Source organism: Camelus dromedarius, chromosome 9 (genome assembly GCF_036321535.1).
Source record: "Camelus dromedarius isolate mCamDro1 chromosome 9, mCamDro1.pat, whole genome shotgun sequence".
Classification (NCBI taxonomy): Eukaryota; Metazoa; Chordata; class Mammalia; order Artiodactyla; family Camelidae; genus Camelus; species Camelus dromedarius.
Window position 1 is genome coordinate 36,492,593 of NC_087444.1, and position 23,927 is coordinate 36,516,519.

At 50.0% G+C, this 23,927-nt stretch overlaps 1 protein-coding gene across 1 annotated transcript; it reads right to left on the reverse strand.

The window, feature by feature from the left end:
- Window positions 1–21: 21 nt before the first annotated feature.
- Window positions 22–23,760, reverse strand: PSKH1 (protein serine kinase H1). Its single transcript, XM_010979262.3, has 3 exons — window positions 23,637–23,760; window positions 13,699–14,725; window positions 22–2,330 (listed from the first exon to the last, which is right to left on the reverse strand). Exons 2-3 carry the CDS (start codon window positions 14,653–14,655, stop codon window positions 2,013–2,015), a joined length of 1,275 nt encoding a protein of 424 aa, XP_010977564.1. The 5' UTR covers window positions 14,656–14,725; window positions 23,637–23,760; the 3' UTR covers window positions 22–2,012.
- Window positions 23,761–23,927: the final 167 nt, after the last annotated feature.

A 23,927-nucleotide genomic window follows, 5' to 3' on the forward strand; every position in this document is an offset into this window, starting at 1 on the left:
TCCACAGCAAGGAGACTGGGCTGTCAGAACGAATGGGCAGCCTTCCCTGGGGAAGGCAGCCTGTTTATTGAGTATGGAGGATACATTTACAAACTGAGTACACAAAATAAATAACTGCACATTCTCCATCCACAGTCTGTAGCATACAGGCCCAAGTCTCCAAACTCCCTCTGTCTTATCCTCAGGACCAGGTCCACCCTGGCCGACAGGAAATAAATCCCCAGGCCTTTAGGCCCCAGAGGCACTTTGGGAAATAGGAGGAATTCTGAGGCCATGGGGCTTTGGCTTTCCACTGCCTGGTGCTGGGAGCACTGGGGACAGAAGGAAGGGGTATATAAGGCACAGTTGACTTGGCCCAGAGTGGTCTCTTTTAGCTTGGTTTCCCACTGGAGATGGCACATGCAAAAAGAGGAGGGCCTCCCTCAAGGGTACCCACTGAGAGGAACTGAGGGCTAAACCCTCCCTGCTGGCAGGGGCCCTGCAATCCTGCTAAGGCTATAGCTGGGCCCTGGCTCCTTCCCACCCACAGAAAGTAGCTGTGGAGGGAGGGGGCTTGAGTTCCAGCCCTGCTTGTGGTGGGAGGAGGCACTGTGGCTGATAGGGGGATGGTCTGGCTCAGGCCTCTGGGAAAGAGGCCACCTAATTCCACCCACCTCTTGCAGGGGCTCCCTCCAGTCTGAGATTCAGCAGGGCCCCGACTGGAAGAGTAATGCTATGAAAACAAGCGGGGACAGGCTGGACCAGGCAAGGCCACCTGTGAAAAGGCCGGTGCCCCAGGCACTCAGGGTTCAGAGGCAGGTCACACAGTATGGCTAAGTTCCAGGGGAAGCTGCACAGAAGCTCAGCAGAAGGGGAGAGAACTGAGCAGCCCTGGGACCCTCCCTCAGTGCAGCAGCTCCTTCCTCCCCACTTCCTCTTAGAGGACGAAAGGTGAGCAAGGTGGTCATTCCTAGGCTGCCCATACTTGTGCCAGACACTAGATGGCACCTTCATGCAGCTGCAGAAGAGAGAACATCAGAGCTGAAGGGAGAGGCAGTGGGCAATACCAAGTGTGAAACCAGGGCTGACACTGGAATCCTGATGAGGCTCTCCCTGGGAAGCCCCTGCCCTTTGCTTTGGCCCAGGTGCCCCCACCCCCAGGTGCCCCCACCCTCCAGGTAGCAGCAGTGGGGCTCCTTTTAGTCCCCCCACAGTTGGGAAGGAGGCACCTGGGGAACAGAATGGGCACCCAAGGGGTAGAGGGAGGTGATGGTAGGCTCTGTAAAGCAGGCACTGAGAGCAGTAGGCTGGTGGGCAGAAACTCTCTCATAGACGGAGAGGTTGGAGCCTGGAGCAAGCCTGCTATCAACACAGCCACACAGTCCAGAGGGCCAAGGACCATTCCATGGCCTTACCACCAGAGAGCCTGACAAGTCCTAGGGCCAGAGGAGGGGTCCCTGGGGGCACCATGAAGCAAGATAGGTCTTGGCTGGGAGGTGGAGGGCTGTTTAGACTTAGCCAGGGATTGAGAGTCCAGCCAAGGCACAAGCTGTGTGCCTCCCTGGGCCTCTCACCAGAGCATAATCATAAGGATCAGGATGCCATGGAATATGGGGGGGTGGACAAGGGGGAAGAGTCAGGGAGGAAGGCCTGGTGGAGGAAAGGCGGGTTCCAGAAGTAACTGTCCCAAAGAGTCCTGGGACCAGAGGACACCGTCTACCTGGCATTGCATGCTCCTCTGGTCTGGGGAAGAGCCAAGAAGTGAGACCAAAGGCCAGGGCTTGCCCTTTCCCTAACTGGTACCAGAGTAGTTGCCCACCAAAAGTCGCATCCGTGCCAGGCCAGGCTCCCAGTTCACCAGGCTCAGGCCCAGGGTGAAGATGGGGGCTGCTGAAGGCACAGAGAAGGGGTTGGGGCCATTCACCTACCACCGGCCATACAAGCCCATCTCTAGAGAGGGCACTGGGCCCAGATGGCACAGCAATGTGTGGCCAGGCTGGGACCATGCCATGTCTGCAGCCCAGCCAGGTGGCTCAGCCATTGTACTGCTGCTGGTAGCGCAGGTTAAGCTCCCGCAGCTCTCGCTCCCGCACACGGCGTGACTTGTTGGAGCGTGTAGAGCGGCTGGAACGTGTGGACTGGGCAGATTTGGTGCTCTGGCAGCGCGATGAGGCACGTTTGAGGAGGTTTTGGGAGATGGAGCGGTGCAGATTCTTCATAGATGAAGAGGCTGCCATGCTCACCACCCATGGATGCCTCAGGGCCTGCAGTGCAGTCATTCGAGCGCCGGGGTCCACTGTCAGCAGGCGGTCAATGAAGTCCTTGGCCAGGTTGGACACGCTGGGCCAGGGCTAGAGGCCAACGACAAGTATTAGAGTGAGTGCATTTAACACTGCCCTCCCCATCCTGACGATGTCACCACCACAGCACTCAGACCTGTCCAGCAGCCCTGCTGCATTCTCCTCCTAGAGAGAGGCGCTGCCTGGCTCCTCCCATGTAGAATGTTCTAGGCTTCCCCTTCCCGCCAATGCTGGCCCAGGCTGCCGAGCAGAGGTTGCTCTCTGGGTGAGGAGTCTGACAAGGGAGAAAGACCTGCTCCCTCCCCAAGGAGCAAACTTCTAAGGTGCCCGGGACTCAGAGTCTGGCTCAGGAAAGTGGCCCCTGTCAAGACCACCCAACCTACCCTTGGACCAGTATAACTCAGAGAAATTTAATGAGAATGGTCCAAACCTTCCACCATATCTTGAGCCAGACTTAAGCTCCCACCCCTGAATGCCCATATCAAGCCACTTCCTAGTTCTTAAAGACAAAGTCCACCCTCCTTCCAACTGACAAAGTGGTCAAAATGACCACTGCATTCTCTACATCAGCCTCAGCCTCTCAGCCATGGGGAGAAAAGGAAACAATTCAAGGCAACTAGATTTCTCCATCTGCTGAGAGGGCAGGGGGGACATGGGACCCTGGCAGGGACCAGGACCCTTCTCAGGGCACTTCTCCAGTCTGCATGACATCTCTAAGCCACACAGTGGCTCCTGGCAGTGCCCTGTGCTAGCCTCATTTTAGTATGTGCTGTCCTCACAGAGGAGCTGATCAAAGCCTGCTCTGCTACATGTACCCACAGCTGCTTTGTCTCAGCCAGACACCAAGCAGCCATCCATCTCCAGCCCTCAGCCTGCACAGCTTGTCACTGGGCTGAATCTCAGGTCCTCAGGGTAAAGGACACTCACTCATATTTCCCTGCAGGCCTGTGTAGCTCAGGGCTCTGGTAATGAGGCCGACCTGCAGGGTGACTGAATTGGTCAGGCACATAGTAGCTTTTGGCTCACAGTTCAAGAAAACCCCATGGCTTGCTGCTGCCACCTGAACACAAAGAGCCATTATGAGGGGCCAGCCAACCTAGACCACAGACACTCACTGTGGCCCCTGTCATTCATCTGAGAGATGGAAAGAAGCAGGCATAATGGGGCCACTGATAGCCACAGCAAACCTAAAGCTGGAACAGGTTGGGTCATGAGAATACTGTGCTGCCCTGCCAGCTTTTATGGTCTCCAAGAAAAGGAGAAATCACTGGGGAGCACACTGCAGCTCAGCCTGGCCTGTTGGTGGGGCAGCTCCAAACAGAGCTGGCAGCCCAGGCTAGCCAAACAGGGCTGGGACATGGATTCTGCTCCTGGCCCTTGCTCCAGTCAAGAGAGAAGAGGGGCAACTCCTCTGCAGATGACAAAATAAATAGAGGCAAAGCTGGACTCACAAGTCAGGAACCTGAATATGGATGGATCAGAGGCATCCTCACTTCACATCCATACCCAGCCAAACCAAGGCCCCCTGCAGCTCCAGTGCAGTCTTAGATGGGCCTCTCACCAGACTTGCACCACGGCTTAAGCATCTGCATCTCCAGAGTGACACAGGCTCACACTAGGCATCAACCCCTGCTGCTTGTTGCCATTAGCGCCAAAGTGAGCCAGACTGATCTGCCCCTCCTCCTCCCCTAGACACTCGCCTCTCCAATTACTGTGTACCTGCAGCTGTGTGCAGAATGCCAACGGGCTCATTAGTTGGAGGGCCAGCCTACCCTCTCTGGCAGGCCCCAGATCTCCCCATGTTTGAAGAGCTGTGAGCAGCTAGACCAGGTGGGTCCCCTAAGCCAGTGTGACTCAGCGTCCTGACCTGAGAACCGGGCTGTGCAATGGTACCCAGCCTCACCCTCACACACTGAGGAACACACTGACTTGCAGCAGGAAGTCAAACAGGCTGAACATAGGAAGGTGGTCTTCAAGCCAGCCCACTGACATCAGGGCAGGGACTTATGTTGACCTCCAGAACAGTGGCCCCTGGGAGCCCAGCTGAGGCCTCAAACAGGGCTCAAAAAGGAAAAACAAGGCTTTCCACACTCACCCATGGCCTTGATTCTGGCTAAGTCCATTCAGTACCTCCTAAGAAAGCAGTCAACTCCTGCAGACCAACCCATCTCCTTCCCCAACATATGCGGGTCTCTGGAGCCACAAGAGCACAAGAGTATGTCTGGGAGCCTATGACTAACTGGCCAGGTAGCTTTCTGTTCCTCACAGGCAGCCAAGTGAGGGAAAAAAAATAGGTATGAGAAGAAGAAAAATGGTCAACTGTCATGTCCTTCGGCTCCTAACTGCAGGCTGTGGGTAAAGGACAGAACCCTTGCCCCAGTATACTTGGGCCCAGATCAGGGACACATGTGGATCACAGGTGGCTGACAAAAGGGACAGGCCCCAGGTACCACCTGGCCGGTCTCCCAGAGGCTTCCACCTGTTTTTGGGCTGGCATGGAACATGGAAGGGAATGTTAAAATGTCAGGCTGCTTTGCCTCCAGACACTCAGGTCTCCCTCTGCTGTGTGATCAGAGGACAGCTGCAACACCCAGGGTGACAGCCCATACCCTCCTGGCCACAAATCTCTGAGCTGTGTGAGTAAGCAGCTGGGTTCTGCCCAGAGGACAAGGAGAGGCTATGGGAGAAAGGGTATCACCTCCCCACTGTTTCTGACCATCAAACTGGCTGCCTTTCTCCCTAGCCTGTAACCCCTAGAGTCCTTGCATTTTGAGTATGTACTTCTGATGCTGTAACAGCAGAGAAGCCAACAGGGTAGAGGAAAAACCTCCCCCATGAGCACTTCCTTATCAACTTCACCCTCTTTATCCCTCTGCTTCTGTGGGACTAGTCATTCCTCAGCAGCAGAATCTAACTCTCCCTTCAGAGGGAGGCACCAGACCAGAAGGGGCTTTCCATTTCAGCTCAGAGGACACACTTCCTTCTGCCCCAGCCCCATTTACTTGCTCTAATGGCATAAGGGCCTGGCAATAACATTACTCAAGTCACTACCATTGTCCTGCCTTGAGTCCAAGGGCTAAGGGAACAAAGGCTGGAACCAACTCTCTTGGCCTAGGCTGCAGAGGGAGGAGGAAGCTGCCTCCTTCTAACAGCAAACTCAGCTCACAGGGCTTGCCCTAGACAGGCCTGACCACTTGCAAGTGAGGGGAGAAAAAGGCATTGTGTTTCTTCTGGATGGCATCTGGGTGACAGATTAAGTGTTGGGCTGCAAGCCCAATGACCTGCATTCTAGGTCTACCTTCTCTGTTGACCATAGAGAAATCACAGCCTCCTCACTTAATATTAATGCAATGAATTCTAAGTCTCTTCTAGTTTCTAAAGTCCTGGATTCTAAAAAGATGGTTCCCCATCTTTCTTCCTCACTTGGCTGCATGTGAGGAACACGTAACATTTCAGCTGACTTGACCTCTTGACCTCTATGGATTCTTTTCCAGCCCATGATGATTCTGGGGAAGGTTCTCTGGCAGAGAAGGAAGCCCCAGCAAAGAGCTGCTAGAAGAAGGAAGGGAGGAAAAAAGCCTGGGCTCTGCTCCCATGACTCAGTTCTTCCCTCAGCTTTGTCTCAAGATGTGTTCTCAGACCCAGCATTCCCACCCTCATAGGCTTCCTTCCTGTACTTACGTGGGCCTAAATGAGAGCAGAGAAAAGGGCACAGAGGAAATTCTGGGAAATGGAGCTTCAGGTTTACTCGGGAGAGCAGAATGATCAGTATGACAAGAACAGCACACTCTGATGTTGACCATGAGGAAAAGTGCTTTGAAAAAATAAGCAGAATTAGACACTGTGTGCTGGTGGAGCCAGCATCCCCTCCTCTGGTTAAGATACTCACCCTCCTGGTGTCTGGACTTCTAACACCAGACAGAATCCACCACCCTGGGACCTGGCAGGGAATGGGTGGGGGTCTGAGCAGCAGAAAAGAAAAGGATGTTGGGGGAGAGAGCATGAGAGGAGAAAAAGAAGGAAGATAATAGTTTGTACAAGAGGCAGAGAATGAAGATAAAAATGAGAAAAGGTGCGACAACTTAAAGGTTAATAGACCTGTATTCTAAAACTTGAGGTGAATAACCAAATGAAATCTTGCACCCCACCTGTCCCTGCCCAGAGTCCACAAAGTGAAGGACAAGGACATGAGGGAGTGGGGTACAACTCAAGAGTCAGGAAGGATGCTGTGTGCTTGCTTTGGAATCAGAGATGTTGGCAACCTATGCCAGCAACTGAGTAATGTCTGCTTTAACAATGTCCTGGAGCAGCCCTAGAAGGTTCTGCATTTCAGAGCCAGCTGCATGGTGTTCTTTTCTGTCTCCATTCAAGGGTTCTGCTGAAGTGAGGTGATTTCCAGGACTCAACCTGGCTCTTTTTTTTTTTTTAAACTTCCTCTCATTCTAATTTCTGAGACAATTTGCATCCCTGGTGGCTGTTAGCAGGTCACCCATACTGTGGCCTCTGTCCCCAGAGGTCTGTGTTCCTGGAACCCTTGGTACAGGACTCAGCTCAGGGCAGGCACTTGGTCTCCATGGGATGGCAAGATGAGTGAAGAAATGAAGGTGACTCAGCCTTGTGCCCCAAGCCAGCCAAGCCATGCAGGAGCAACATTCAGGTCTGGGCACTACACTTGCACTGGGAGGCAGAGAAACCTAGGCCAGGAAGACACGCACAAGAAGGGTGACCTTGTGTGAAGGAGGCTAGAGAGGCACAGTTGGTGGGGTGTGGTTGGATCAGGTCACCCTCAACCACCTCAGTGGGGACAGGAGGGGGATAATGTGGAAGGCCAGCAGCAGATTTAAAGAGGTCAGAATGTGGGAGAAACAGCAGCCCCAGCAGCTCCCAGAGGAACTTGAAGGCCTAGACGCAACAGAAGCAAGAGCAACTCTGAAAGGGCAGAGCTACCCAGGTGGAGACAGACAATGAGAAGAGTACGAGAGGGAGGGGACGGATGGGACACTGGGAGCTGCCTGAATACAACCCACGATACACCACTTTGTTGGAGAGGCCTCAGCAGAGCTGGGAAATAGCAGTGATGAAAGGAGGCTCTGACCCTGTGTTAACGAGATGCCGTAGGTAGTCAGAGCAAGGTGCTTCGATAAAAATAGCTAAATGCAGCAATGTGGGGAGGTGGGCATCTGTCTCTGCAACCAGGACAGCAACAGCAGAGGGATGCCTATAGGACAGGGCTCCAGGAAGCCAAGAGGTGGCCCAAGGGTGGCACATGAGGGGGCTGCTGCCCCTCTCCACTCAGAGCCTGCCTCCTGCACCGATGAAGAGAGAGCTGCCCCACCTTCCTCCAAGAGGTCTCCAACCACAGTGACCAGTGAGGGTCCACTGCCCACACCCAGTGGACCAAACCATGCTACCTCCGAGTGACCAGTCAGGGATCTGGACTGAGGGTGTCTGCTCCCTCAGTAAATGAGGGAGACTTATTTGTTGAACATCCACTGGGTACCAGCTTTGGTGAGGTAGAGATGGCCATTCCAGAGGGAACCTTCCTGGACAAGTTATGGGGGCATCTACTTGGCCTCTTGGGATCCTCACATAGAGCCAGCATTACCATCCAGCACTTAACACCTGGCAGCCACCAGCAGGCAGGCAAGGAAGAAGAGCTTCATAGGAAAGAATTCTAAAATCAGTCTGTTTTCTTGTGCTGTCAGCTATTGACACAGATACGGGAAAGCCATCCTCTGACTTACTAGGGGTGGGCAGCAAGAGAAGAGTGGTGAACTGATGGTCCACCACAACCCCCATCCACACTGGAGGTGGGAACATGAGACAATTAAAGGCATCCGGCAGAAGCCAAGCACGAGCCTGGAAACATGCCACCTGCCTCCCTGCATTCCACTCTGCTGCCTGCACACATCCGGTCTCCAGCTCTCCCACACCCATGGGGTATTCGTCCCCATGGCTCTGGGGCAAGGTCCTATCCCTGCTCACCCAGCTGCTCCTGTCAGAGTACACGAACGAGGTTGCACGTCCAGTCCCCACAGGTGCTAGCCCCCTTCACCTGGAGAGCACTGGGACACACTACACTCGCTGAACCTCATTTTATCTTCAACAAGTGTCAGAGTCACTTTAAGGACTGGGGAAGAGCTGGGATGGGAATGTGAATGTCAGCTCTGGCTCTGGGCACTCATCCTACTGCAGGGCTATCAGAACTACCAGACAGTATAACTCACTGCCCCAAGCAAGTGCCCCTTGGCCCAAATGGATGGATGGTCAGCTTGCAGCCTGGAGAGCCACTCCTGGAAAGCCACCTCCCACCAACCCAATACTCCGGGAAGTGGCAGATCAGCCCTGCAGGTGGGCTTCTTCTCCCACCAGGATTCTGTACCCTGCCCAGCAGCACTTACTCTCCTGAATAAGGTTTGGTGAGAACCTTTGCCCAAGCCCACTTGTTCCTGGTACAGTCACCTGGGCTCGCCCACAGCTCAGAGACTACTCAAGCAGAGGAGGGTGACAATTAAAGGTTCCTAAACGTGGCAGACAGCAAAGCTACTGATGGCATCACTCTGTCATCAATCCCACAAGGGCCCCTTCATCCATCCTGCCTCTAGGAATAGAACTCTTGACAAAAGCAATGACATTAGGCCCACAACGTCACATTTCATGTCAAGTGAATCACAGAATTTCCAAGTTGATGGGACCATAACAGTCCTCTAGGAGGGTACAAAGATGGTGACTCACCTCCTGTGTCATTCCTCTAGAAGCAGCTGCTCCAGACCTCCCAGGGCCTCCTATGACAGGAAGCTCCCTCTTTCAAGGTGACTCTGTGTCTACAAATTGTTCTCACACTCACACAGGCCTTCCTCACATCTGGCCAACATATGTCTCCCCATCACTTCCAATACGACCCTAGCTTGGCTCTCTCCCCTCCAGCACCTCTGGTCACTGGGTAAAATTTCAGATTTCTCTTCTCAAAATCATTTGTCACAGCCTTCTCCTTTCCAGCACTCTCTTCTCTTCCAAGATTCCTGCATTTCCTTCTAAGCAGGCCTGGCCAGCAGCCCCTAAGTACATCTCTAGCAGGCGTCCCACTTCTTGGATTCCAGCTCCCAGAAGAGAACATTCCCAGCCAGCAGGAGCAGCCCCGTCTGCTTGACAGCTATTTACTTCTGGGTCCTTCCCAGGGCATCACCAATAACCACTGGTGCTTCACTTAGGAAAAGGAGGAGAAAGTACTGGGAGCATATGTATTAATACACATGCTGTCCTCAAGGAACTTACAGGCTGGGGAGGAGAGTTATGTCCACAGACAATAGCCTGGGAAAGTGCTGAAACAGACCCCAGCAACACAGTGAGGAATGTGTGTCAGGGAAAGTAGACTGTGGGGATGGAAAGGCCAAGAACTCTGAAGCCAAGATGGCCTGAATTCAAATCCCAGGCCTGCCTCCCTCTCTGTGAGACCCTGGACAAATTACTTAACCTCACTGGCCTCAGTTTACTCATCTGTAAAATGGGGGGGATTACACCCACTGGGAAGATTATTGTAGAGATTAGACATGTTGGGTGTAGAACCCTCAGATCTGTGCCTGGTACTCAGTAGAACTACACAATGGCAGCGGTTGGCATTATGTTTAATGGAAGCAATCTTGAATTGGATGGTTTAAAGCTGGTCAAATTTCTAAGGCTGACATTGGGAACAGAGGGAAAAGCCTGAGCAAAAGCATAGAGTGGGGAGTGAAAGGAGCAAACATCTCAGGCCTACGGTATGTAGGGAATGGGGTGGAGTGTGGGGCCAGAGCTAGGGGTTAGAGTACTAGAATGTTGCGCTTATAGGGCAGGTGCTGAAGGAGGCCCCACTTCTGTGCTTCCCTCCACCGCTGGTCCCCATGCAGGGACATCAGGCAGGACTGTACACACTCTCTGGGTCAGAGGGCAGCCTGAAGTCCTCTCCCAATCTGCCTCATAAGCTGATGCTCCTCCTGCAAAGCTGCAAGAGCATTCTGTGCCCCACTCTGTTTCTCCCTCAGCTGTGGCTCACATGTACCATGTGGAGCTCAGTCTCTGGAATTCCCCATCTGCCCCAAACATCCCCAGGATACCAGGCTCCTCCATCCCAAAATTGGATTACTCCAACAGCCCCCAGTTAGCCTTCCCCCGCTAGTCTTCTGCAACAGTTCCTGCTACATTTCCCCTTCACTATCAAGAACCCAGAGGGCTCCCTCCCACCTAATGCTTTGATTTCCCAAATAATCCCTGGCACCACAGAGCTCCCAGAACCAAATACCAGGCCTGGTCCAACCTCATTAACCTCTGCTCCATTACTCCCAAACAATCTGTTTATTCTGGAGCACAGTTAGCGATATTGCCTTCTCTGAGCCTCCTCCTTCCCAAAGCCCACCCCCTCCAGGAAGCCCTCCATTCAAGTCCACAGAAATCATAGAAGGCTACATGGACAGAACCCTTGAGAAATAAGCACGCTGGATAGGGCCTGGTGTATATGAGACACCACTATAAGCGGGCAAGGTGCCTATGAGAAAGGCACTGAGTGCCAGAGGACTTACTGTTGGTGAAGAATGCATACCTCCAAACCTTGATGAGCTCAAAGTTGGCACAAACTTTGCGCAAGAAACTAGATAGAAACAGCCCCCGCAATCCAGCATGCTCTCAGATAGGTTTTCTGGCAGGGCCTTGCTCACTTAGATGGCTCTCATAAGGGTAAATGACCATCACACAGAAGACAGATGGCTGGAGGAGGGAGGGGACAGAGCCCAACCCTAAGAAGGGGGGCCAGTCCAGCCACCTGCCCCAAGCCCCATGGCCCACGTTCCAGATCACCCAGGCCTGCGCTGGCATGTGCCTGCCAACAAGGGTTCATTCTGTGGCCATTTCCTATTCCTAGTCCTTTCTCCCAGACAATCTCAAGTTTCATGGGGATGGGGAATAGGCCTTCATGTCTCTCTGCATCTTCCTCAGGTGCACTTACAGGTAGACAATGACCAGCAAAACAGAAAGACAGACGCCTGGTCTCCAGCTCAAAGAGCCTGATTTAATGATATCTCCTCACCCAGGAAACACCCCAAACAAACTCTTCCCAATCAGAGCTCTCTGCAGATGGTGGTAGAATCTGCTCTTGGGGTCAACCAAGCTCCTGGTAACAGACAGGTGCCGTCAGTGCTGGTCAGGGATTTGACTCTGGGACTGGGAACTGAGGCTTTCAACTTCAAGTGAAGGGTAGTGGGCTCCAAATGCTGGGCAGTGCCCATCCCCTACACTGGGAGCCCCAGACTCATGCCACATGATTCTAGCAGAGGAAGAAGCAGAGTCTCAGGACCCAGTCTGTGGCCACAACAGGAGCAAGAAGCCTGAGTCCATTCCCTATCCCATTCATTTGTCATTCTCTCACCCTCAGATAATCAATAACCAGTTAGCAAGACTCTGCAAGCTCCAATGAGATAAACTGCCTGATCAACAATTGCCAGAATCAGGAACTCGTGAGCCAATCTACAGACTTTTGGAAAGAGTCTTCCTTTGTCAGCATCTCTTGGGAAACTTCCCTCCCTCCCTCCCTCCCACAGATAAGCTACACCACACATAGCTCCAAGGGCAAGTCACACAGGGCCCTGGCACAACACTGCCTGTGAGGTGAATTCTGTGCGTTCTGACCATGATGAAACCCAGCCCAGAGGGTGAGCAGGACAGTGTCCTCTGTGACCATCCCATTACAGCCCAGGCATCTCAGCCAGTCAGTGTTTGTTTTATTGAATCCCATTTGGAGCAAGGAAGAAAACATAAAAACCTTTAGGGGAGAGCTGGAGAATGTCCCAGGTTCTCCTTCACCTGTAGTCTCAGCACAGAGCTGGCCTGAAGAGGAAGGCTTCCCTCCCTTCTTCACACCATCCTGAAGCGCATGACCTGGCACATGATGCCAGCCCCCATCCCCATGGGAGGGAAGTCCTTGGCTGACCACACAACGGTGCCCTGAAACTGACAGGGAGGATGATGGTGCACAGGATCTCAAGCACTAAAGGTACTTTGCCTTCATGAGACTTTGGGTGACTCCTGTAGGAAACACTGCTCTGGGCCAGTTGACTGAGGCCAGGGAGGGCCCAGCCCAAAAATCCCTGGGAGGAAAGCTGGGTTGCAGAAGTAAGCTAGTCCCAAAGCTCCTTCTCCTCTGCATGGGCTATTCAGGAGGCAAGGACAGCAGGCCTGAGAGGAACACTGTGGGGAGCACTCTGCAGGGGGCACTTGGGGAGGGGCCCTTGCTGTCTTGGCAGAATCCTGTCATCCTGCAAAGCTCACCTCACCTCCCACATAAAGCTGTCACCCATTCTTTCTTCACAACCTCCCCAAGCACACCACTATATTCCAGCTTGCAGTGCTTACCATTTCTGTAGTTAGCCTCATCTCCAACCCAGTCAGCATTCTGGCTAAGAATCAACCAGTTCTTACTTTTTCTGTACCTTCCTTTGGCTCCCAGCAGTGCTGAAACCTAACAGATCTTTTCAGGCATCAGGGCTATCAATGGATCCAAAGACACAAACTGATGGCCTGCCGGTTGAATTAGGCCCGCAGGTAAGCATTTTGTTGGGTTAAGTACAAGATATTGCTTAAGTATGTGAATTATATTCCAATATTTTAATATCAGATTTTCTGGCTTCTTTTTAAAAAACTGGAATGTCTGGGTGCATGGAGTCCTCTCTGCTGTGTGTCAAAACTGGGCAGAGATGAGAAGCAACTGTTCCTTTAGACAGGGCATCGTCACTAGACTGCCCTAGCACTCATGAGCAGATGTTGTGGACTCCCTGCCCCCACTTCCTCTCAGCCCATCTCTGAGCTCGCCTGCAGTTGTGGTGCTCCTGTGCAAGCGGACAGCTTCACACTGCTGCATCTCTCTGCCTCTTTGCCTGAGGACTTTCTCCAGCGCTAGGTGGCATTCAGCACAGCCCAAAAGTGCCAGAGATTTAATGACCCCCCTCACCTCGAAGAAATTCTCAACTCATACTAGAGCCAGATTAAGCCCACCCACTTTCCCGCCTCTCAGTGGTATGATTCTGAGGTATGTTCCACATGATTATTCACAGGGTCCCCAGTGGGACTGAGTTCCAGTGGCCCACAGTAGCAGTCCACTCCTTCATATACCCCTTATTGTCTTCTTTTCTGTCTCACTTTCCCCACTCTTCACTTATGCTTACTGGAATCACAATTAAACTATCTAGTCCCAAGTCCTTGTCTCAGGCTTCACTTTTGAGAGAACCCAAACTAAGATACTCTACTAGTCTCACTTCATCATTTTTACATTATCTGCCTGGTCCCACGAACACGGCCTTCAGAGCACATCCCCCTGATTGAAGGCTGCAGGATAGAACCCCACACACCACACACACACAGGGGCCTCTCAGCATCCTGGGACGGGCAGACTCACCTCCCCCGAGTAACTGTACTTGCCCCTGAGGATCTGCCGGTACAGCCGGGTGCGGTTGTCATCCTCAAAGGGCATGGTGCCACTGAGCAGGATGTAGGCAATAACACCCAGGGCCCACATGTCGACTGAGTTGGTGTAGGGCTTGCGGACCAGGACCTCAGGGGCAATGTACTCGGGTGTGCCACAGGTGGTCTTCATCAGACAGTCGTCACCCTTCTTGCGGGCACTGGCCAGACCAAAGTCGGTGATGATGATCTTGGAGTCAGTGCCTGGGTGGTAGTAGAGCAGATTCTCAGGCTTGAGGTCTCGGTGTGTGATGCCCAGTGCATGCAGATATCGGACGCCATCCAGTACCATCTGCAGTACCCGCGTGGCATCACGCTCAGTGAAAGAACCCTTGGCGATGATGCGGTCAAAGAGCTCTCCACCAGTGGCCAACTCCATCACCATGTACACGCGCTCCTGTGTCTCAAACACCTCCACCAGCTGGATGATGTTGGCGTGGCGCACCCGGCGCAGTACACGCAGCTCTGATTCACAGACCTCCCGTCCCTCCCGGTACTTAGTCTCAATCATCTTAATGGCGTATGGCTGCCGGGTTGCCCGGTGCTCTACACGTACCACTCGGCTGAAGCTGCCTCGGCCAATCAGGGCTTTGATGTCATACTTGGCTGTCACACGTGGGTCAAACTTGGCCCTGTACTTAGCTACCCTGGCCCTGCGTGGTGGTTCTGAGGGAGGCTCTGTGTGGCCAGTAGGGGGCACACTAGGGAATGGATTTGCACACTGACTGGCTGCTGGGAAACCAGCTTTGAGGGGGCCAACACTGTCCACCTCTGTGATGAAGTGCTTGTATACATCGCTCTTAGTGCCACTGAAGGGCTCCACCTTCTTGACCAGATCCAGCTGGACATCCTTGGGCGGCTCAGGAAGGACTTTGCTTGTCCCACAGCCCATCACGGACACGGGGGCATCCTTCCTAGTGAGGCTGGCAGGACCTGCTCTGCAGGCAGTGCCCCATCTACACCTATACAGACAGAAGAAAGGACAACTCAGCAATGCCAGGGACACTTCTGAAGGGATACCAGCCACCTTCCTCAACCCCAACCCCTTACCCCTAGATAAACCTAGCCTGAAGACCTGCCTCTAACATAGTTCCCTGTAAGGGAGAATGGCTTTCCCCTCTGAGAGCTTAGGGTCCAGGTACCATGGAGGATCTAGATGAAAGACTGGGTCTGAGCTCCAGGCTTTTGATTCATGTTTCCCTGGATCTGACTTTCATGCTGCTCTTCAACTCCGAAGAGGGGCAGGAACATGCACCATGCTCAGCTGTCACTATCCCCACCCTCCTCCCTACTCTGCCAGGGTCCCTTATCCTAGTTGAATTCCTGTATTTTTTAAAGGTTAAAATCATTCCTCTTATTACTCTAACTCATCTTTTCTGAAATGGAGGTGTGGAGTGTTAGAGGCCCATTTCCAACACTATCACCCACCAAGGCTCAGAAGGCCACTTCTCCAAGGTTTCCCCGCTCATGGATATCTTCCTGGCCCTCTAGGCTTCCTGCAGGGGTTGATGCTCCCCCTGCAACAACCATCACCACTACACACTGCCCTGGGTCTTTGCCCTAACCTCACTCTTTCTGGATGGCTCCCATTAACTTTGCTAATGCATCATCTTCACCCTGGCAGTTTAACACCCTTTTCCAGGGTCTCCCACTTACCCAGTTTACCACATAGATAACTAAAATGCCACACAAATCCCGGAATGGCTAAAATCAATCCCAGTGAACTTGGGAGCACAAGCCTTAGCACGCTACCACCAGGTAGCCACCAAACTAACCTGGGCTTCACTTAAGAGGCAGAGGGGGCCTTGAGCACAGAAAGGACACAAGCAGCTTCACCCAGATGAGACTCATGCTGTGGATCAGGGTATGCTGCTTCTTCGGGATGAGGATCCAGGGGCCTTCCCCATTTGTTTCCCAAAGATGTTCTGACTTAATTAATACCTTGTGGCTGGTGGAGCCCTGGACAAGGTGACGTGATGAAGTACTGCTTTCCAGAGGTCATTTCTATCTAGGATGCCCTTCTCTAACTCTATCTGAGGGCCCGAAGGGTGAAAGAAGAGAGCTTAGAATTTCCTATTATGACATACAGAAATGGGGATAAAATAAGTAATTCAGATCAAACGTTTACTGAACATCTACTAGGGATACAGGAATGAATAAGACATCCAGTGCTGGTTATGTTTTAACATATACACACACAAAAAAACAGGCAAAACATGGTCAATAAACTCATAATCTAAATGATGAGCAAAGCATAAAGACAGGTAATTGCAATATAGCAAGGTAAGTGTTAGGCTTGAGAAAATAAGAGTAAATGTGTAAAATGATGCAGGGATTACGGAAAGCTTCCTGGAGGAGGGGACTCCCACGCTGAGTTTGAAGTAAGAATAAGTGGATGGGGAAAAGTGGAATGGCATTTCAGGCAGAGACAATAACGCACTCAAAGGCCCAGAGGAGCACCCTGTGCCTGCAAAAGGGGAATTTTGGCAATATGAAGACAGGACTGGGGGCTGAAGTGTTGGGAAGTTAGTAGGAACTAGGTTGTGGAGAGCAGCACAAAGTTACGGTGAGGAGTCAGGACCTTCCTAGGAGGTGACAGGAAGCACCAAAGGGTTTATAAGGAGAGGCAATTCTGTGTTTAGAAAGAAGTACAAGGCTGAGGGTCAAAAACTGACAGGGTGAGTGAGGAGGGTGGAGTGAAGAGAGGTCAGCTGGGGAATGTACTGCCGGAGAATGGAGGCATGATATAAGGGGTGAAAGGGAGGAGAAAGTGGCACTCCAGTCCCTTGCTCAAGTTCCTGGGCAGAGGGTCAGCAGTGCAGCAGGAGGGACAGGTTTGGGAAACAATGGGGAAAGTTTAGTTCTGGATACATTGTGGTGGGGTGGCCGGCTGTAGAATCTAACGGTTGAAAAGAGCTGGTCAGAGATTCCATGGCCGCCCAAGGGTGGTACTTGGGACCAAGGGACAACACCAACGCCAACTCCTATCCCCACCCCCTTGCAAAGCCAGCAAAAGATCCCATGAAAGGCAGCAGAGGGAGACCCAAAGAGGTTTTGCTAGGGCATCTTGAGGGTCACAGAGAACCCACACAGAGACCCTCAGATTCCAGGGAGTCAACGGCCTGAATTCAAGACGGTAATAACTGACCAATGTGGCCAACTCTTCCAAGGAATAAGCTCACCTCTGAAACATACACAAGACCTTGATTACCAATCCATCAGATAAAAAGATCAATGATTAAGGGCTTAGGTTTTAATCAGTATGTAAATATGACTCTCAGCAGGATGAGGTTTATCTTTCTTTATATGAGAAGAAAAGATTCCTCCACTAACACAAGGCTCTTCAGAACTTGCCGCAGTTCTCACCCAAATGCTCAGGAGATCCCACATAGCAGCTTAGGAAATCATGTTTAAACAACGGCATTTAGAAACAAGGTTCCTTTTCACAGAGGCCAAAGATTAGAACTGTGGACTTTGGAATTTTGCAGACTCATCTCTTCTTTCAGGGAAAATACAAGACTCAATATGGTAAAAGGCTGCAGCCCAGGAAAAAAAATAGCTCTTGGGCCAGGTTTCCTGAGGCAGAACAAAGGCCCTGATCCCTAAGACCACACTGTAAGCAACGCCTACGATTCAAAGAGAAGACAAATTGCATGGGTGACCCAGCACAGCTACTCAGATGTCACTTCTTCCTGGTGAAAAGGTAGAACCCTAGATCCACAAAATAAATAACTGTCTCCAGGTATACTCAATGGCTCTTTTTCTTTAAATGTGCATACCTAGTCTGGTCCTGATGAGAAAAACTAAGGTTTACAAAGAAAAGGCCTGAGCTCTCACTTTAAACAAAGCCTGAGCAAGGTTCTCAAGTCAGCAGTAAGAGAGCCAAGGATTACCCCTCTCTGACCTCTCTGACCTGGGACACAGTTTCTCTTACATTTGTTTCAGTTAGAAACTCTTCAAAGACAGGCTGAAGCTGGTACTCCACCTTCCCAACTACAGACCGAGAGTGGAGGAGAGAGGGTGCCAGCTTGGGATGGGGGGTGGGGGGTAGGGAGAGACAGCTGATAACTCCAGGTGATCATAGCTGCTCCACACTCCCGTTGTATCAGTTAAATCTCTTTCCACATCAGTTAGGTAAAAAAGCAAACATAGAGACAAGGGAGGCAGCTGGCAAAACTCCTTCTGGGAAGAAAGGAAACGTGTTTTCCTGTCATCAGCTCTCCTGGGTGTGTCCCAGCAGAGTGACCAGGGTCGGTGAGGATGAATGAGGAAGCCTCAGGAAGAGACCTCCTAGGAGGGTCATGCTATGCCAGCTATGACAAATCACCATTCCATTTCACCACACCAATTCTGCCACATCTTACAGAAAGTACTGAGCTCTCTAGAGTCAGCCTCCACACCCTCAACTCCTAGTCTGATCCAAAGCACTCCTCAAAGAAGGTAAATGTGGTAGACAGAGTGCAGCAGTGGGTGTGAGCACTCAGAACTTCTGTCCTCACTAACACTCTATAGAAACAACAGGCCAAAAAGGTAGAAACTTGTTCAAAGACACTCGGATAGTGACGGCCAAGCACAAACCCAAATCTCCTGGTTCTCCATTCAGAGCTCCAGAAGTGCCTGGAGCCTGGCAGAATTCAGCCTCACCAGGTAAAGGCCTCAATCCTTCCTCATACACTTAGTTGGTAAATTAATGAAACTTTACTGAGGATCTTTTCTGAAGGGCATGTCTTCTGAAACCTCCATTCCAAGCACAGTCCGGGTCACGCTGCTCACTACTATAATCTAGACTGCTTTTGATCACCAGAGCGGTCAGCCTCTTGAGGGAAGGGGCCACTTCTCAAGTTTCTAGATCTCTCTGGCTCCTGGCAAAATGCTGAGCTCAGAGCAGTCATTCAATGTTTGTTAACAATGAACGAAAGGTGGTCTGGCTGGCTCTTGAATTTCTTTTTTGCTGCAGGGCAACAATCCCAGAACCTCAGAAATTTTCAAGTGGCAGGAAGAGGCCAGGCTGGTGGTTAAATCAGAGCAACACAAAGGAAGCTGGAGCTCTTGGGCCTTTTGGGTATTACAGATTGTTATCTGAACTCCAAAGCAAGTTTGTCCACAAGCTGCCAGATCCATCTGCAGGGAGGCCAGGGGCCCAGGAAAGAGGGAACAGGATGGATCCTGAAACAATTTCCTGGCCACAGAAGTCTGTGGATGTCGCCAGGCAGGGTGCCAGTAGGCACTCAGCTCTCTCCAATAACACCTCCTAAGATTGTTCCCTACGGCAAAGCTTTACAACCTTTAGTTTTCAAAGACCTCTATATTCTGCTCCCGTGTTTTGAAAGACTGTCTATCAAAATGAAGTAGGCAGTAATCACTCAGGAATCCCAGAAATAATTAACTGCAAAATAGCACTTCTAACCAACCTGATGCAATTAAGGAAAACGGGCAAAGAAGTCTGTCATTTTAGACAAAACCCTCGAACAAGGACCTCTGCAACCTTAGGGGGAACAGCAGGATTTTGCTTTCTGAAATAGGGAAACTGACATGAGACAAAGCGATTTCATTTTCAGAAATAATTCTACAAAACCACTTCCACAAGTATGCAAAGATATATCTGTACAAGCAAGTTCATGAAAACATTCTTTATAATAATAAAAAGAAAGTGGAAACAACCCAAATATCCATCAGTAAGGAAATAAATGAATAAACTATGGTATATTCATGTAATGGAATGCTCTACAGCTATTGAAATGAATGAGGTAAATCCATATATACTGACAAAGAAAAGTATCAGTCAAGTTTATTGAGTAGCTTTGTCCTGGGATCCATGTTTCTGATGTAGCAAGTATTTTAAAATAGTATGTGAAGCTTATGTCCAATGAGGGATTAAAAAAAGGTATAGACATATATATGGAAGAAAAATATCCTGGAAAGGTAGAAGAGAAATTGTTGACAGTAACTACCTCTACGGTGTGGGAATGTGGAGGGAACAGGTGGAAGGAAGGAAGGAAGGGGGACTTTTACTTCTCACTTTACACACTTCTGTGCCACTGCTGTATTTTTAAATCATCACCACATATTTCATTTTTGAAGTTAAAAATATATATAGTATAGAAATGTATAGACTAGTACATGCAATAAGAAAAAATCTGGAGGAATACACACCAATTATTGCACCAAATTTTAGGAATATACACCAAATTATTAAAAATGATTAATGTGTCTCTAATTTGAAAAGATACCTGCATCTCAATAATTACAGCAGCACTATTTACAACAGCCAAGACATGAAAGCAACCAAAGTGTCCATCGACAGATGAATGGATAAAGATGTGGTATATATACAATCATATATACAATAGAATACTACTCAGCCATAAAAAAGAATGAAATATCATTTGCAGCAACATGGATGGACCTAGAGATTATACTAAATGAAGTAACTCAGAGAAAGACAAATATCATATGATACCACTTATATATGGAATCTAAAATATGATACAAATTAATTTATTTACAAAACAGAATCACAGACATAGAAGACAAACTTATGGTTACCAAAGGGAAAGGGGGCTGGGGGAGGGATACATTAGAAGTCTGGGATTAGCAGATACAAACTACTACATATAAAACAGATAAACAACAAGGTCCCACTGTATAGCACTGGGAACTATATTCAGTATCGTATAATAAACCATAATGGAAAGGAATATGAAAAAGAATGTACATATGTATAACTGAATCATTTTGCTGTACACAACATTGTAAATCAACTGTACTTCAATTAAAAAAATGATTAGTGTTTGTATCTAAAGACATGGTGCACTATTCACTTCTGTAATGTTTTAACTTATAATATTATTTTGTAATAAAAATTGTTATGACTTCTTTTTGGAATATAGTAGCTCAAGACCTTACTTCTCAAGAGCTCCAGCTATGCACCACTGCTCTACATGGTAATATTTGGTAAGCACAGACTTCTGCCTTAGAGCTGAGAGAGGGAGAGAAGTTCAAAAGTTTGTTGTGTCCTCATCATTTTATCCTGATCCCAACTCCATCTGAGACATCCCACCTACAGCCCATTCCATAATCAGAAATACAGACTCTGGCAATGTACCTGAAGTTCTCCTTCCAAAATCCCAAAGTACAACCCACAAATAAATTTACTGAGCTCCTGTTGTGGGCCAGGAACTCTGCCAGGGGCTGTGACAGACAAAAAGAAAGCAGTTATAATCTCTGCTCTCAAGGAACTTAACAGCCCAGATGGTTCTACACCGAGAGTCCCCTGATCCATTTCTCTTATGATGCTAAGTGAGGCTGCTTCAAGGCTGGCAGTCTGGAAGGGGTCCAACTTAGATAATTTGCCCCCAGCAAATGAAAACAGCACATTCTTTTTTACTTCAGCATCACATGGGACGCCATGGCAACAGGGGTTTGTACCAAGAATTAGCTCAGTGATGACCTAGCCAACACAAATCAGCTTAATACTCACTGAGTAAGATTCTTGGAAGGAAAGAAAGTTCAAATAAGTAAATCTTTCTCCAGCTCTCAACAAGCAGAATTGTTTCCCTTCTTCCAGGGCTGTTCTCAAATTTTTCTGTGTACTCTGGGATCAATGAAGACAGCTGTTCTCAGTTATCAGAAAGCTTAAGAGTCAATACTTAAACACACCTATAACCAATTCACATCAGACAGCTAGGAAGCGCTGAATAGGATCAAATTTGCTCACACAACATGCTCATACTTACAAAGTAAAACAGAAGGCCAAACTAAAGTCTCACTCATTTAACTATGAACTTGTGAGTGACAGAAAATCCCAGTATCTAGTTCAGATTTCACAGTCACTAGCATCTTCAGGGATATTACATTCCAAGTGAGGCACAGCTCTAGCTCAGTGTGAAAGGCAAAGAGGTTTCCTGAAAGCTGCACTTTCTCTAGCTCATTTATACAACCTAACAAGCACAGGAATGGCAAATTAGACCTGGACAATGTTTGCTGAATACAGCAAACCCACCCTCCAATGAGTCAGCAATCCACATAACTTCTAGGAGAATAGCCAACTGCAACTGCCCTGAGAAGAAGCATAGTTTTGTCAGAGCTTTCCCTGATGATTAGAAATTACCTCAAGGAAATTACATTACATCAGGTAGCTTCCTACACAAGGTTCAGTTTGAAGAGGGAGCAGGCTTTTGACAAGGGATACACTGTGGGAAGAATGGCCATTAGTAATAACAGTGGCTTCCATTTCCTGAGTTCCAACTAAGTGTTTTATATGCATTCTCACTCCTCTCTGCAACCACATAAAGTAGGCATGATTATTCCTATTATGGGACGAGCAAACTAGGACTCAAAGAACCTCAAGATCTCATAAAAGCCAAGAACTGAATCTAAGTCTTTCCAACTCCAAAGCCCATACTTCTAACCACCAAATCATACTGCCTTCCCAAGGTATGGGCAATGAGACTGCAACAGCTGTGTGCCACAGGGCATAGCCAGCCTTTCCCATCGGACAAAGACACAACAGTTTTCTGGAGCAATGATCTTCAACCAGGGAGCACAGTAAAGTCACCTGAGAGTTTTTTAAAAAATACAGATTTCTACCAGATTCCAGATATTCTGAATCAAAATCTCAGACAGTGAGACTCTTGAATTTGTATTTTGAAAAACCACCCCAGGAGAATTTAGACCATCAAAGTTGACAAGGCTGCACCACTTACCACACGCATACGTGTGCATGTGCAAACAGGATATACACATTTGCTCTGCTCATCTCAGGTCCTGGCCCATGACAGGTACTCAACAATATAGTTGATTCTGTATCCATTCTTAAGCCAGCAACCTATCCCAGCCGATTCACCTCCTATTTTATGCCAGGCACAGAGCCAGACACTCAGATGCAAACAAAAATAACACAATCCCCAGACCCACTATCAGGTGATATAACACAATATACTCCAAAAGTAGTAGCAAGAATAAAAGTACAAAGGAGTCAGCGGTTACATGTGAAGGGAGGCTTTTCCAAAGAAATGAAATCCAAGGTATTTTTTAAAGGAGAGATGTAAATTTTCCATACTGGTGGGTGGAGGTAGGGGATAAAAGAGTATTACAAAGTGAGAAAACTGCGTATCTAAAGCAAAAAGGTATTAAAACACAGAGCTAAAGGCAAATTCACATATCCCCAACAAACTATGTAAACAGGAGACAAAAGTGCCCAGGTTTTGACTTCGGGCTATGTTTCTACCCAGTTATGAAGAGCCCTGAACGCCTTGCTATGAAGCTTGGCCTTTATCCTGTAGGTAGCAAGGAGTCAGTTTTAGACAATGAAGGACTTAATTCAGATTTTTAAGTGGAAATGATCAATTTATCGCTTCGTGGAAGGGGAGTGAATGTGGAGAGCTGGGCTGCCCCTTATCAAAGCAGAGGGATAACTGGCTTGCGAAGCAGGTGGACTCAGGCCCGCTTTTTTCCCCGCCTGAACAAGGAAGCGACCAGCTGCCCCACTGACCCCTGGCGTTCAGTCGCAAAGTAGAGGGTGTAGAGTAGGTGCCGGACAAGAGAAGACAGTGAGGACACCGGATTAGTTCACCCTGACCGATGCCGACTTGCTGAACATGAGGCAGGACAGCTGACCACGTCCACCTGGCCCTTGCGGCCTCAGATACGGGTTACCCAGCACAGCAGCACGTTTCGAGGCCAATTAACACTTGGACACCGGGGACCCCGAGCTGCAATCGCCTGGCCTGCCCCTCAGTCCCGTAGGCCCCGGAACACCGGGCACGGGCCGAAGTATGGGCAGGAACGGGCCCTGTGCTCCAGAAAGTGACCGTGGCCTCTCCTCAGCCCCTCCTGCCCGTCAGACCGTCGCCGTGGGCAGGGCCGCCTCACCTCGCGCGGACGGCGGGCTCTTCGGCGTCTGGGCGACTGTGCTGACCCCCTTCGGGTCGCAGCCACGGCCGCCGCCGCCGCAGCCGCCATCCTCAGGCGTCAGCGTCGTGGCGTCATCACAGCGCGCGCTTGACGCCAAAACAAATCCGGGCCGCCCACGGGGCGGTACGGGGGTGGACTCTCGGAAGAGCCGGGCTGTCCAGTTGGCGGCGCTCTGAGAGTGGCTTGCCAATCAACGCCTTCAGGGCGGGACCGGGCTTTCTCCAGGAGTAGAGAGTGTTAAGTGTTGCT